The sequence below is a fragment of the Lonchura striata genome, chromosome 9, assembly GCF_050655825.1.
Source record: "Lonchura striata isolate lonStrDom1 chromosome 9, ASM5065582v1, whole genome shotgun sequence".
Lineage (NCBI taxonomy): Eukaryota > Metazoa > Chordata > Aves > Passeriformes > Estrildidae > Lonchura > Lonchura striata.
The window spans coordinates 5,728,645-5,743,435 of NC_140711.1; the positions used below are offsets into that span (position 1 = coordinate 5,728,645).

General features: G+C 58.5%; 1 protein-coding gene across 2 annotated transcripts; it reads right to left on the reverse strand.

Annotated features, from left to right (window-relative positions):
- Positions 1-349: 349 nt before the first annotated feature.
- On the reverse strand, positions 350-13,420 carry ETV5 (ETS variant transcription factor 5). Of its 2 annotated transcripts, none has more exons than XM_077785586.2 (13): positions 13,275-13,420; positions 12,580-12,716; positions 12,314-12,401; positions 12,144-12,191; positions 11,996-12,046; positions 7,032-7,161; positions 6,707-6,943; positions 4,856-5,115; positions 4,108-4,167; positions 3,635-3,703; positions 3,104-3,273; positions 2,273-2,374; positions 350-2,128 (listed from the first exon to the last, which is right to left on the reverse strand). In XM_077785586.2, the coding sequence occupies exons 2-13, from the start codon at positions 12,622-12,624 to the stop codon at positions 1,907-1,909; spliced, it is 1,482 nt and encodes a 493-aa protein (XP_077641712.1). In that variant the 5' UTR covers positions 12,625-12,716; positions 13,275-13,420; the 3' UTR covers positions 350-1,906. The 2 variants fall into 2 exon arrangements, with proteins under 2 accessions (XP_077641712.1, XP_077641713.1); XM_077785587.2 differs by lacking the exon at positions 13,275-13,420 and adding an exon at positions 13,032-13,094.
- Between the last annotated feature and the right edge of the window lie 1,371 nt (positions 13,421-14,791).

The following is a 14,791-nucleotide window of genomic DNA, read 5'->3' on the forward strand; positions in this document are numbered from 1 at the left end:
GTGCTTGGGTTTCCAGGGGAGTGGAAGACTCACTGAGAAAGTCTGGGAAGAGGAAATATTAAACTGCACCTACTGGGCAGAAGCCACCCCCATTCCAAATGAATCCTCTCATGGGATGTGGCTTTGTGAAAGCCATGGCACTATCCACACCCAGGAGCAACAAATCCAGACCTGAGGAAAAGGCAGCCCTGGGGATTCGGTCTCGGCTCCAGCTACACCATGCTGCAGGCCCCAAATGATGGGCTGTAGCTTGGACCACTACTGACCCCACAAGCACATCCAGGGGCTCCTGGCAGCCCAGGCAGCATCCCACAGCGCAGGCAAAGCAGGAGCCCAGGCAGTCAGGGAGGAACAGGAAGCAAGATCCTTTATTGTACACAGTACAGAATGTAATGCAGCTTTTGCAGGAGATACATAGCCCTGCTTGAATAAAGATATTTCAAATCAGTCCTCAGATTAACTCCTTCTGCACTGCAGACCTGCCACACCGAGCAAATGGTTAAAAACCTGTCCCCAGGGTTGGGGTTCCCAAAACCAAATGCTCCCCATGGGTACAGGCCACTGCAGCCACCATGGGGAGAGCAACCAAGTTCATTGTAGAGTTAATCTTCATACTTCCCAAAAAAAAAAAAAAAAAAAAGAATCAGACCAAAAAAAAAAACCCAACCAAAAAAAAAACCCAAAAAACCAAACAAAAAATCCAACCAAAGCTAACTAAAGAAGAGAAAAAATTCCTATACAGCATTTACAACAAAACATGTAGCCTGGTGCAGGGGAGGCAGGTAAGGATATATGAGTGGTGGAGGAGTGTTAAGAGGTGCAGCAAGGGGTGGGGGGAGCTGGAGGGAAGTGGGGTATTGAGGAAGGGGGGTGGGGGACCCCCCATCCCTGCCCACCTCAGCCTTACAGCCCAGCTCCAAGGCCATGCCGAGCAGGGGGAGTGTAGCTGAGCCAGTATTGGGATTCAGCCCTGGCTCCCCTGGGAAAGAGGACTGGAGCAGTGAAATGGAGCGGACCAGATCCTTCGGCAGCCATCCCAAGAAGCCACGGGCATCGAGGGCTCCCCCTGCCACCAGGAAAGCCACAGGGGTGTCCCCAGGGGCTCCAGGGACAGCAGCCGAGCTGCAAAAAATAGCTTTGCCTTAAAATACAAAAAATCTACAAAAATCAGTTTAGAAACCTTTAGTATTTTCCTAAAACATCCCAAAAAAAAAAAAAAAAAAAAACCAAAACCGAAACGAAGAGGAAGTTAGTGTCAGGGTCTCCTCCCCCAAAATGCAACCCATGGCCCATAGCCAAGAGCTGGGGAGGACGGAGGGCACGGAGAGGATGCAGGAGGTTCTATGGGAACAAGAGGTTACATGGGGAGGGGGCTCAGGAAGAAGGCAGAAGGCTCCTCGGGGTTGGGGTAGGATGCTGCGCACATCAGCCCCGGGGTGCTGGCCCGGGCGGCCCCCCCGCATCCCTCCTGTCTGTGCAAATCAAAGCCCTTTCCACCACACAAGGCAGCGACGCGGATTGTGCTCGATGCAAAGCAGATTGTCGTGACAATTGGCTGGGTAGCCACGCAGCCCAGCCCCGGGGCACTGCCGGAGCCAGGGCCTGGGGAGGAGACTGCAACTTTAGGCTCCCGGCGCCCCAAGACATCACACTGATGCACGGCAGGAGGTGCCAGCCACGGGCAGTCCTGTGCACTAGCCCTTGGAAAGGAAGGGTGGGAATTCGGCGGCAACACACGTGGGGCGTTTTAAATTCCTCAAATTTGTGTGTGCACCCATGCTGTTTGTCGTTGGGGTTTGTTTTTTTTTTTTTTTTTCCTCGTACGGACAGCCAAAAATATTCTTTAGAACACCGTGTTTGCCCCAGGTGGCTGCGCTAGTGCCAATGGCTCTGCCAGCCGGCCGAGTCAGTAGGCGAAGCCCTCCGCGTAGGGAAGGCTGCCGCAGGGATCCATCTCCAGGAGGAACGCCGGGCTGTCCTCAAAGTGTGTCAGGGGCACCGTCTCCTCCTCTGGCACCGGGCAGTCTGGCTCTGTCTTCAGGAAAGGGCGCTGGTTGTCGGGATAGGCCATGGAAAAGAGGGCATCGGGGTCACAGACGAATTTATAGACGTACCGCTCGCCGGCAACCTGCAGGGAGGAGCAAGGAGGTGAGAGGGGCCCTGAGCATTACCCCTGCCCTGGGGGAGCACCACACACCTCACGTGGGACCTAACCCCTCTCCTGCCGCACCCTGGGACAGCGGGGGACGGTCACACCCTGCTGTGACCTCACCTTCTGCATGATGCCCTTCTCATAGTAGTAGCGCAGGGAGCGGCTGAGCTTGTCGTAGTTCATGGCTGGTCGGTTCTTCTGGATGCCCCAGCGCCGTGCTACCTACGGGGAGAGAGGGGGCAGCCATCAGGGCTCCAGCCAGGGCTGCAACAGGGATCCTGGGAGGAAATCACAACTGAAATGCAGGCCAGAGGTTTGTCTGAGGGGGCTGGGGCAGCTGGAGAGAAGGTATCACTGTGGTCTGGGAGTGGTTCCCCGCCGGCCACGATAAATGCTCCGGCTGTGACCACACAGCCACCGCCAGATCAGGGGCCAAATCAAAAGTCATTTCATTAGGCAGAGCCTGCCAAAAAGGCTGCTTCAAAATACCACAATTTCCATGCATGGCGCAAGAGATATTATGGGTAATTACCCACAATGCGCAGCTCGGTGCTGGCTACAGCTGCTCTCAATTACTCCCCAAGCAGCTCCTTCCTGTGTGTCACCCTCCCGTGGTGCTGTGTGGTTCCAGCACGGAGCTGCTGCTGGAAACCCAGGGCAAAGGATGGGAGCAGCTTGGGAAGGAGGGAGCCGTGGCAGAGCAGCAGAACTCAGCAAGGCACGGCACAGAGGCAACACCACCACAGCTGGTGACCACTGCCAGCTTTGGGAGCCAGCACACGCTGCACCAAGAGGCAGTGGAAGATACTAAAGGCAAACTTCAACAGCTGACTGGAGAGCAGAGGTACGTGTCTCGCCTCAAGTGCGAGTGGGAAGGCTCTGCTGTGTGGGAAGGATGCACTCCTGCATCCCCACAGGCACTGCCCAGCTCCAGGGCAGGACCTCTCATACCTCCTCAGGCTCTATCAGCTTGAACTCCATGCCCCGGCCGGTCCAGGCGATGAAGTGGGCGTTGGCAGGGTCGTCCAGGAGGGTGACCAGGAACTGCCAGAGCTGCAGGGAGCCACGCCGCTGGTAGGGAGGGCCCTCACGGTACAGGGTGGGCTCCTGCTTCACTTTACCTGCTCAACAAACACACCTGGTTAAACAGCCTGGCTCTGCCCCTCTCCCAGGCTGTGTCACCCAGCAGGAGATATGTACAAGAACATGGAGCATCCCCGTGCTGAGACACCTGAGCAGGATCAGGCAACCGGGTGGGAGAGGTGCTGGGGATGGTGCTGCAGGCAGGTAGGTGTCTGTGACAGAGATGGAGCATGGCAGTGATGCCAAGCTGCCACGTGGGATGATGCTCAGCAGCTCTCAAGAGCACCGTGCCAACACTGCTTGGCTTTATAAGCCAGGCACTGCAGATCCCACCACGCCCACATCTTCCTCCATGAGCCCTGGTCCCCCTGCAGGCCTCCTCTGGGGCCAGATTCTTACCCTCCAGCCTCTCAGGTACCACGCACGTGTCATCAAAATACAATCGTGTGTCCTTTTCATATGAAAATCCTGCGGGGAAAAGACCTTTGTGAGCATAGGGCCCCTCCACTACCCTGGCTGGACCCCAAAAAACCCTGGCTTGGCTGAATCCAGCACAGGACCCCATCCACAGCTCTGGGAGCAGACCTATTCCCAGCTACTTCAGTGGCCGAGTGCTGTGCAGCTCTCCCCTCCTCACATCTCCCAAACCTTATTAGCAGCTCTGCATTATCCCGGAGCCCACGGCACTGCTGTGCCCTCACGGCACGCTCACAGGGGCTGCTGGCTGCTTTTGGGGCTGGTGGCAGCACATGCAGCTCTCATGGGCCCCATGATGCTCTCCTGGGTGTTTTCTGGGTGCCCAGGAGTGCTGCCTGCCGCAAGGGAGGGGTGGGATGGGGTCACGACATGGGGAGAGTGGGGGAGTCACTCACCGTCATGGCTGTTGGGGAAGACATTCCCCCGTAGGTACGAGGACTGGCAGTTAGGCACTTCTGAGGGGGAAATGAAATGACATTAAGGCTTTTGTAAACCCTGTGGGTACCACCATGGATTTGGCAGCATATTCTTTACCCCCAGCATGGCCTGCAGTGAAGTCTGGGAACCTTCCCCCCCTCCCCACGCTTCCATGTCCACTACATCCACCCTCAACATCGGGGAAAAGAAACCCAGTATGATTTTGGGTGGCACTGGAATTTAGACAGGAGCAGCTCGAGTTTTCACAAACCCTACATGAAGGGAGGCACTGCTGCACCTCCCCTACCATCTGCTTGGCTGTGCCACCCTCCATCCCGAGGTTGGGGTATTTTTAGGTCCTAAGGCGATTAGAGGATTTTTTCCGTGATGCTGGTAGGGTCCAGCAGCCAGCAATCACAGCTGGCCCCAGGCCAAAGCCAAGGGGGGACCCACCAGGCGCTGTGGGGCACCCCAGCCTGTGGCCACAGCCCTGACCACACCACTGGCACCCGGTGAACTCCTGCTGTATCCCCTGCCTTTGGAAAAGGAGGACAGAGAGCAAAGAAAAAGGCAAAGCAGCATCCCAGCACCACAGCAGCTCCAGGGTGACACAGCATCCACTGCCTGAGGCTCAACCCTGCCCCTGCCATGCTGAAGGCAGAGATGCTCTGCTCTGGAGTGTCACTGGTGTAACCCCACCCTGGCTGTCCCTTGGCTCACACCCACCTGAGTCAATGCAGTAGTCCCGGGGCTCCTGCTTGATGCCCATGGGGGGCTGGAAGCTGTGGCCGGGGGGACCGGGCAGGCCAGGGCCGCCGTGCTCGTAGAGAGGGTCATGGTACTCCTGCTTGAATCCCTGAGGGGGGCGGGGGGCAGCAGGGCCCAGGGGCTCCGACAGCTGCCGGTGGTAGATGGGGCGGCCGTCCCCCGGGACCCCGGCCTGCGGCGGGAAGGGGTGGCAGGGCTCCGACAGCTGCCTCTGAAACCTGGGGGACAAGGACGTGGCATTACTGAGCAGTGGGGGCCAGCTCCCACCCCAAAACAGAACTGCCTGACAGCTGGAGGCCCTCAGCCAGCTCCCACAGCAGGCTGGGATGGTTCCTCAGAAGCACAGCCACCACCGGGCTCACCCCACGGGGACCCAGCGGGGTGCTGAGAACCCCAGGATGGAACAGCAGGGTAACACATGGGCCACCACAGTAAAGCACTCTGGCCTTCAGGTATCTGGAAAGGAATGAGAAAAGGAACAAAAACCCACCCCCCAACACTGATATCTCAGTAAACCAGTAAAATCTGTCCCCAGCGTGGGGGGCAGGGGCCGGGGTTGCTGTGCATGGGTGGGCGCTTACGCAAAGCCAAATCCACTCCGCAGCTCCAGCCGGCTGCTAATCCGCCCGCGCAGCCGGGATTAAGCCTTGAACTCGACAGCAGGGAGCACTATTTTGGGCTCTGTGGTGCTGCCACCAGTGCTCTGAGAGCATGGCTTCTGCCGGTGGCGATGGATGAGGGACCATCTCGAGGGGGTGCCGCCACATCCCCTCGTCCTCCGGCACCTTGAAAGGTGATCTTGGATCTCCGTGCGGCTCCTCTCAGCCGGCCTTGCACCATTTGGCTTTGTAACCCGAGCTCTCCCAGCTGCCGGGCTGGGATTACTCCATTTCCGAGCCATGTCCCTCTGCCCTTCCTGAATGAAACCCAAGCCCCGTGCTGGCACAGGGCTTCCCAAGGGGTCGCAGCCAGCCCCCTGCGCAGCCTGAAGGTCACACGGAGCCCAGCTTTGCCAGGGAGGGATGCTTGCCTGCTGTGGGCACATTCCAAGGGCTTCCCTTGGCCCCACTGCACGGCCTTTGCCAGGCTGCCACATCTTGTCCCATGCCCACAGGGGTGACACGGTGGCTGTCACAGCAAAGGACATCCAGAGGCCAAAAGCAGAGCACCTACTGAGAGTACCCATAGGAGCAACCCAAGGTGAGGGAAGGGACTGGCAGAGCCTTCAGGGACGTGGGAGTGATGGGGAGTGAAGCCACCACCTGGAGAGGAAGGAGGGAACAGTGGTCTGACACCACAGCCCACAGAGTCATGGTGATGCCATGCGGTGCATGGGGAGCTCTGGACCACCCCCAGCCCGGGGTGCATGGCAGGACAGAGATGGTCACAGCTCCACAGCCCAACGGGGCTTGGCTTGGGAGGCAGAGCTGCATTGGGTGGGAATGAGGAGAGCAGAGCCCTGACTCAGGACCAGCACCTGTAAGAACTGGGGTGGACACAGGAGTCAGCCTCTGCCTCCTTTGCCTTTCCCAAGGGGGAGGCAAAGGCTCTGCCCGATGCTCAGAGACTGGAAGGAGCAGCTCCCTGTTAGCAGGAGAAAGAACCAGATGATCCCAGTAGAAAGTGGCAAGTTTTGCCACAGGGGACCACAGGTGACAACATTTGGCCCACCAACTGCAACCGCAGCTCAGGGACAAAAGCCCGAGCCCTTCCCTTTCTCCCCCACGCTTTGGGACCACCGACCCACCCCAGGAGTCCCCACAAAGCCCTGGGGGACTCCCGCGGCCACTGGGGCGGGGGCTGCCTCACCTGTGCTCCGCGGGGAATTGGTTCTCAGACATCATCTTTGGCATGTGCACGGGCGGCCGCGGCACGGCGAAGGGCGGCTGCTGCCGCTGCTCCTGCAGCGCCGGGGCAGCGCCGTGGGCGGCCGCTGGCACGGCGGGGCCCGGCGGCGCCAGGGCCGGCCCGGGCAGCGCGGGGGACACCGGCGTGGCGGGCGGCGTTAATGGCTTGAACCCGGCGGGGGGCTTCCTGTCGTAGGCACTGCCGGGGGAGAGGGGCCACGGTGACATCTCGAGTGGCACGGAGCCGCCGGGGGCTCTGCGGGCAGCGGCGTGCCCGTGCTACCTACCAGCAGTTGTAGAGGCACTTGTCCCCATAGCCGGCACACAGAGCCTGCTCGTGGCTGCAGGACGACAGCTCCGAGGACGGGCTGGGCAGCTCCCGCTTGATCTTGGCCGGAGGTGGGGCGTGCAGGACCACTGCAAGGACACCGGGGAGGACACAGGCTCACCCACGGGGGAGAGGGCGATGGGAGCAGCAGCCCTGCAAGCATCGCCTCTGCTTGGGAATAAGGCGCTGATTTACGCCCTGGGGGCAACTCAGCAGCTAAACCGGGGTGACACGGTGACCTGCCAGACCCCAGCACTGGTGGAGAAGTGAGCCAGGGTGGCAGGGGAGAGCAGAACAGTCACAGCAGCCCATGTTCTCAGAAGGGGAATTGCTACAGGGGCTGTGAGGCAGCTTGGCAGCAGCCTTAGATGGGACGTGTGCTGTCCACCAGCCCCTCAGCGAGTGGAGCAGAGCCCAGGTGGCACAGGCAGTGGCTGCCTCCCCGGGACACGGATCAAGGGGTGAGGGGGCTTGACAAAATGGAGCTCCAAGGCCCCATAAACAGCAACCCACTCGCCCTCGCAGGGGCATACCCACTTCCAGAGTTTTCAAGCAGGATCCACCTTCCCATAGCCAGGGTGGTCCAATGGGATCTAGGCCTAGGGTCCCTCAATTGTATGAGCTCAAGTGACAAACATCCCATTAAACCCAAATCCTCTCCACCCACTCCCAAGCTCGCTTGCTATATATATAATTATAAACTGAGTAATATACGCTTAAGCTAATTAATTTCTAAAAGCAGGCGCCCTAGGAAAGGGAAAGCGCCTCAGAGATCTGTACCTAAATAGTGCCTCAGAGGAGAGCCAAGACTAATCGGAAGTGGAGTATTAGCTTCATGTGAAGCCTAAACACAGCCCAGCTACATTGGAGAGGAGCAAATAGCTCCAGGACAACTGTTCACAGCTTGCCAGGTAATTAGCTGCTCCCCTAATTTGTCAAAACCTTTAAAGAGCTGCTGACTCCCCTATCTCCCCATCCCCCCCTCGAAAGGCCTCAATACAGCTGGTACCAAGGGCATAAACCCCCCCCTCCCCAGAAGGATTTGAAACACAAAGCCCAGCGCTGAGCCAGCACAGCCCCCCACACGCCTTCCACCCAAGCCGGATTTATCCCACTCCTCCTTCCCCCCTCCCCAGCGAGCTTTTGCCACTCTCAGCACTTCCAGCCTTAAAAGGGGGCCAGCACGGCGGCAGAGAGCACAGGCACCCCGTGAGCCATGGGAAAGCAAAGGGGAACTGGCTTTGGAAGGGCTCCAGCTGCCTATCGCGGGCATGGTTCTCCCAAACAGGCTCCGTGTTGTTGGAGCGAGTTGTTTTTCCGCCAGTCGTACAATGGGGTCTGGTTATTCATTGAAAAAAAAAAAAAAAAAAAGCCTCCAGTCCCTGAGCAGGCACCACCCTCCATTCACAAACACTTCGCAGCGCTCCATTCATGTGGCTGAGGGAGGGAAAAAAAAAAAAAGAAAGGAAAAATTTCCCCAGAGCTTAGCACTGCCATTCAAAAAAAAAGGGAAATGAGCCTTAAGATCCTAACAGAGACCAGCTGTCCAAGCCGGGACTCTGTGCAACGTTTGGATTCCTTACACAAACACGGCGGGGCCGGCCGGCGCTGCTCAGCACGGCGTGCTCCTCTGCCAAGCTCATGGCCAGAGAGGCTGCAGGAGCCCGGGGGACACCGAGGTGCAGTTTTTGGGGGGAAGGCGCTGGGTTTGGATTTGGTTGGGTTTGGTGGGAGGAGCTGCCCTGCCCCAGCACCCAACACCTCAAAGGAACAGCGGGTGCACAAGCGCTTTTACCCTTTCCGGTCCTGCCTTGGGCACTGTAATTAAAAGCTAAAAAAAATATATAAAAATACTGTGAGGGAGCAGCTCAGCTATAGAGAGGGCTGGAGCAGATGTGTCAGCAGCTCCACACCAAGGCTGAGCCACGGCAGCAGCGAGGACACCCGAGGGTGCCTGCCAGCCCCTCTGGGCTGCTTTAGCCCCTAGAGATGGAAGGAGCCTGGGGAGGCTGGGCAAGGCACCAGCCACACGTGCCACTGCTGTGCCCAGCCAGGAGGGGAGGCAGGGGAGGCTCAGGAAAACCCTCCCGGTGCCATACAAGCAGTCAAACTGGAAATGCCCCTAACGCCAACTATCAGACATCTCCCATGGAAATGGGTGACAACAAAGCCACTCGAGGCCTTGAGTTCCCAGTGAATCCCTCAATGGAGGACAGGGCAGGTTATCCCCACCCATCAGCACGACTGGACCTCCATGAGACTAAGCTCGGAGAGCACTGGCTTCCTCTGAATGAGCCAAGGGAAGGCAACCAAGCCACCACTTCCAGCCAGGGACACTGGCACCCACTCAAGCTGTCACCTGGGAGCTGAGCTCTGCGCCTGTCCCTCCATCCCCTGGCACTACAGGACGCACCCAAGGTCACACAAGGAGAGGAGTCAGAAATAGAAGCCAGGATCCTGCTTTCCTTTGTTTAAACAACTCTTCCTCACAAACAAACCTCCCTGTTTCATTTTGGTGTGTAAGAAACTCCATGCCCTGCCCATGGCTGTTGCCACGTGCTGCCCGCACAGGGAGGCCACAGGTACCCTGGGAGAAAAAAAATCACTTCTTGTGGTGCTTGATCTCCTCAGCATGATCCCATCACTTCTCAGGTACTTAAACAATCAGTGGGGACATAACACTGTGAGTGCACCCTTGGCCACAGGACCACATTGCAGGTGACCTCACACCCATGGCCAGCCAGGGTCGCAGCATGGCGAGCTCTGTGGAGCCACCACAGCCTCCTGGCTCCCATGAAGGATCCACCACTGCCCTGGGCAACTTATAAGTACTGAATGTGGCCTCTTGCCACTCGGTCCAGGGCACCAAGAACAATGCATCCCTCATCTGGAGCAGCCTTGCTTTCCTTTCAGTGGGATTTCCTCCCCAGCACAGCGACCCCCTGCCCTCCAGATTACTTGGCTACCAAGCCCCAACTTTAAGATCCTGTCTGCCAGGGACCTTGGCTACAGAATTGGGAACAGAGAGCGGGCAGTAGCAGAGCTGCAGGCAGCTATGAGGGGGTTTCAGCCAGGCAAGAAAGATTCTGAGCATCTCCGAGACTCCATGTGGCGTATGTGGCAACATTCCCCATTGCAGCAGGGTCCAAACTGAGCCTGGCTTGTCCCTTTTTGCTGTTGTGCCAAGGAAGCTTGGCCCTGGGAATGCAAGAGGGGGCACAAGATCGAGGTTTGCTCAGGCTAAGAGATAAGAGAGCAGGAGTTTCCTCAGGGAAAAGGCATGGAGCCACACAACTCCAAAAACAGAGTCCACAAACATCCATAGGGACAAAGGGATCTATCTTTCCTCAGAAGACAATGGATGCTGAACTCCATTGTGACTGCCAGCCCAGGAAGGCAGCACGTCCCTGCTAGTGAAAGCTGGGAGCAGACCTCAGCTACACCAGAGCCATCTTTCTCTCCCTTTCTACAGGGCACACAGCTCAAAACTGGAGTTTCTCTCTGTAAACTCTCTCTAGTGCAGGGATGCAAGAGCTGGGCTTCCCATTCCCCTGAGTCCCTGCACAACCAGCACTGCAGCAGCAAGAAAAACCTTTGCTTTCCCTCCCCAGGCAAGTTAAAGAAGGTTATTGCTGCAGGGAGTCACACAGGCAGATCTTTCAAGTGATAAAATCGTTTCAACAACAGGCTGAACAGATCAGAACATTTTGAGAGTCCTGACCAAATAAACGCCTTTTTCTTCTTCTCCTCTTTTTCCTGCATCACCCCGAAAAGTTTGTCTCTCCCGTCTGAGCTCTTCAGGTTACAAGGAAAAAGAGACTGCCAAAAGGCACTGGAAACAGCTTCAGCTTCAAGAGCCACCCTCCCACGCACACTGCAGTTTCTACTGCTCCGAGCAAGAGCTGCTGGGCTGTGCTGGGGATGTCAACAGACCGTTGTGTTTCTGACTCCGGGCTCGCCTTTTATCTCAGGGGAGACAGGGGAAAAAAAAAAAAACACATCAGAAGCTTGGGCTGTCTGGACGGGCTAAATGGCAAGCTTCCCGCTCCGAAGTAACCGAGGAGCAATAATTAACACGCATTTGCTGTCGGAGGAGATACCCCGCTGCATGCTGTGACAAAGCTGGAATGAAAAAATCTGTTCGACTGCAGGCTAAATTTGATTTCCTTCGAGTTCCCTAGCTGTCTGGCTCAGCAGCAAAACCCAGCCACCGACACCAAGCCACCGCTTGTGTTTGCCAGGTAACAACTCGGAACATCCCGATTCCGCCCCCGCTCTCCCCCAGCCGACCCCAGAGCAGCTCCCGGGGCCGTGCGAGCCCCACACGCCATTCCCTGGCCCCTGCCCTCGCCACTAACCCGCTCTGGCAACACAACAGGGCTCAGAACCAACTCTGGCTCTTATGCAATTCACCAGGGACTGCATTTTCACTGGCCTCCTTTTAAAGACGCTGGCTTGCCAGTGATTAATGCTGCTTAAAGCGGCTCAAGTTTCACCGCTCAGGCTCGCTCTTGCCAACAGCGCCGGGCCAGGACTCTAAAAAGCTCTAGAAACTGCAGAGATTGTGGCTAACCAAGCAGCCCAGCACGGGTTATCTCTACCACTTGAAAAGGAAAAGGAGTGTTTAGAAGCGAATCCACCTCACTACGAACAAGCATCACGCCTCAGAGGAACCCAGAGAGTAGTTTAGAGCTATTTCCATGCATCTGGCCAGTTTTCCCCATTAACAAAAGACAGGACCTTGCACGTTGCATCTCTACGAGCTCAAACCACACGTGCTTTCTCCCAAAAGCCCATGATTTCACCTTCCAGCCCCAGGGACAACTGCTTTCCCAAGGAAGCAACTCCAAGCCCAGTGCAAATGTTTGCACAGGCACCCAAACCTCTACCCCCAGAGAACAAAAACCCGGAACAATCACTTACAGTTGTCAGACTGGAAATCTGGGACAAACTGTTCGTCATCGGGGACCTGAGCTAAAAAAAAAACAAACAAAAAAGTGGGTTTATGGTGTTTTCAGTTCTCAAAAAGATGAGAGATTTTACATGGCAGAAGGGGGAGGTGAAGACTTGCCTTCAGCTAGCCAGGCCTCTTGGAGCTGGCTGAGATCCTGGAAGAGCTCTGGAACAGAGTGAAAGACTTATGTGCTCCACAGAAGAATAAATAAAACTGCCATTATCTGCAGGATTATTTCTAAAACAACCAACGCGAGGCACGTAGTCTCAGGGGCCAGCCCTGCCTACCTTCCGAGTCATGGGCCAGGTCAGTTTCCAAAAATTTCCTTTTTCTATCGGACCCCTGCCGGCCTCGGCCCTCCTCTGTGCAGGACTTCTGCAAGGGACACGGTGACAGCTGCCCGTGAGGGTGGCAGCCCCCAAGGCTGGGGGTGCCCCCAAGGACAAGGGGGGCACTCCCAAGGATGAGGAGTTGGTGACCCAAGGATGGGGAGCAGGTGACCCCAAGGTCGGGGAGGAAAGTGTAAACGGGGAAACAGGGTGGGCAAACTTACCCCGGGGCCCATGAAGGGAACCTGCTGGTCGTAGAAGCCGTCCATGGTGCGGGCGAAGCGGGCAGTGCCCCCGGCCCGCTCAGCATCGACACCGGCCCGGGAAGGGGGGTCCCGCCCGGGCTCCGGCAGGTGCGCGGCTGGGGGGTGGAGGGGACGGGGAGGGGTCACACCCTGGCCCCTGCCGCCCCCGGGGCTGGCTCGGTGCCGCCACGCCTCCCCGGGGAGCCGGCCCGCTCCTGCCGTGGCGGGTCGCAGCCCCCCGGCCCGTGATGTCACCTAATTTCTATAGAAACGGCCGTGACATCACGCGCCGTGGGTGCGGGAGGAGGCAGCGGGGCGGGCCGCGGTTCTTTTTGCCTCGCCCCCCTTCCCTTCCCTTCCCTTCCCTTCCCTTCCCTTCCCTTCCCTTCCCTTCCCTTCCCTTCCCCTCCCCTCCCCTCCCCTCCCCTCACCGCTCTCGCCGCTGCGGGGCCGCGCCACAGCCGGGCTCGTTCCCACGCCACCCCGCGCGCCCCATTCATAAACTCCGCCCCCCCCCCCCCCCCCGCGCTTCTTCCCCGAGCGCGCGCTCGAGCGCCCGCTGGCGCGCGCCCCCCGCCATTCACACCGCGCGGCCCGCGCCATTCATAAACACCGCCCCCGCCCCGGGCCCGGGCCCCGGCCGCGCCGCGCCCCGCCGCCAGGCCCCCACGTACCCGGCCGGGGCGCCGCAGCCTCAGCGGCAGCGGGGCGAGGCGGGAACGGGGCCGGGGATGGCGCGGCGCCTCTCCGAGCCCGGGCACCGCGCTGCCGCTCTGCGCCGGCCCGCAGCCCCCGAGCCAGCGGCCTCCGCCGCGCCCCGCCCCGCGCCGCTTGTTTACCCTCCGCGCTGGCCAATGGCGTGCCGCCGCTCTGCCGCCCGCGCCAGCTGATTGGCTGCGGGGCCGCTCCGCTCCCGCCCGCGCGCCGCTCCGCCGAGCACCATTGAGACCGGCTGAGTGGGCGGGGGCGGAGGCGGCCAATGGGCGCGCCGCGATTTGCCTGGCTCCGCCCCGAACGTTTTTCATTCATAAAAAAATAGAAGGGGGAAAAGACTGACGGGTGGGGCCGGGGCAGCGCAGGATTTAAAGGGGCCGCGGCCCTTTGCGGGAGCGGGATTGGGGGTTTAACGGGCGGCCTTGGGGGTCGGAGAATTGGGGGGGACAACCCTCGGGTCTGGCTTCAAGGCGAGGAAGGAGCGGGGCCGTGCACAACGGGCCCAAGAAGCTGCCACACAGCAAGCCACGCAGATCATACGGACCTCGGGCCTCACAGGCCGTGGGGTCCCCTCTGCCTTTTTGGGACGTGGTTTCACACAAGCGAGGCAGCGTCCCTGCGAGCCCAGGCCCCAGTAACCCAAGTCTGAGTACTGATTTTGGCAGCCTCCCCCTGAAGCCACGGTTGCCTTTTAAAAGGGGCATGGGAAAAATATTTCCCACCTGCAAGGGCTTTGGGGCCACGGATCCCTCCAAGGAGATTAATGGACATACACCCTTGAAGGGCACCAAACGTCCCAGAGGTTTGGGAATGAATTTAGGTCATAATGGTGCTGCTGGTTGCCTGCCAGGCCTCCTAATGCAGCATTTCCCTTCTAAATGCCTCAGTTTCCCCACCTGTAACAAGGGGGTGATACCTGCCGTGGGACCTGGCAGTGGCTGCTCAGGGAGGGCACAGCAGTTTGCCCAAGATAAATGGGCTGTGTGGAGGGAGACTAGGAAGTTATTGCTGGAGAAGGCAAAAACAAGGTATTTGGTTACACGCTGCACATCTCAGCTTGGGAAGGAGAAAAACCTTCTGCTTGGATCCTGGGAAGCTGCCCAGGCATTCGGAAGCCTGTCAGTACAGAGATGTCCTGGCCAGCTTGAAATCCTCAGGTCATGGGCTTCTCAGTGTCCTGGGCAAACTGCCCAGCGTGTCTTTGGGCTGCTGGTAGGAGTTCCTCTGTGATGCTGGGCTGCCAACAGCTCCCGAGTCCTCCAGGGCCACCTCCACCCCCAGGGATGACGGTGGTCACGGCAGGTAGCTCCCGTGCCGTGGTGTCCTGGGTGCACTGGACAGGAAGGACAGAGGGCACAGGGTGTCCTTGCTGCTCGGAGCCCGTTCCTGGGGGCTCAGCAGGCGCCGTGCTCTCACTTCCCCTTGCGCAGAGGCAACCGTGCTCAAATCATGCAGGTAAAATTAGCAGATGACACAT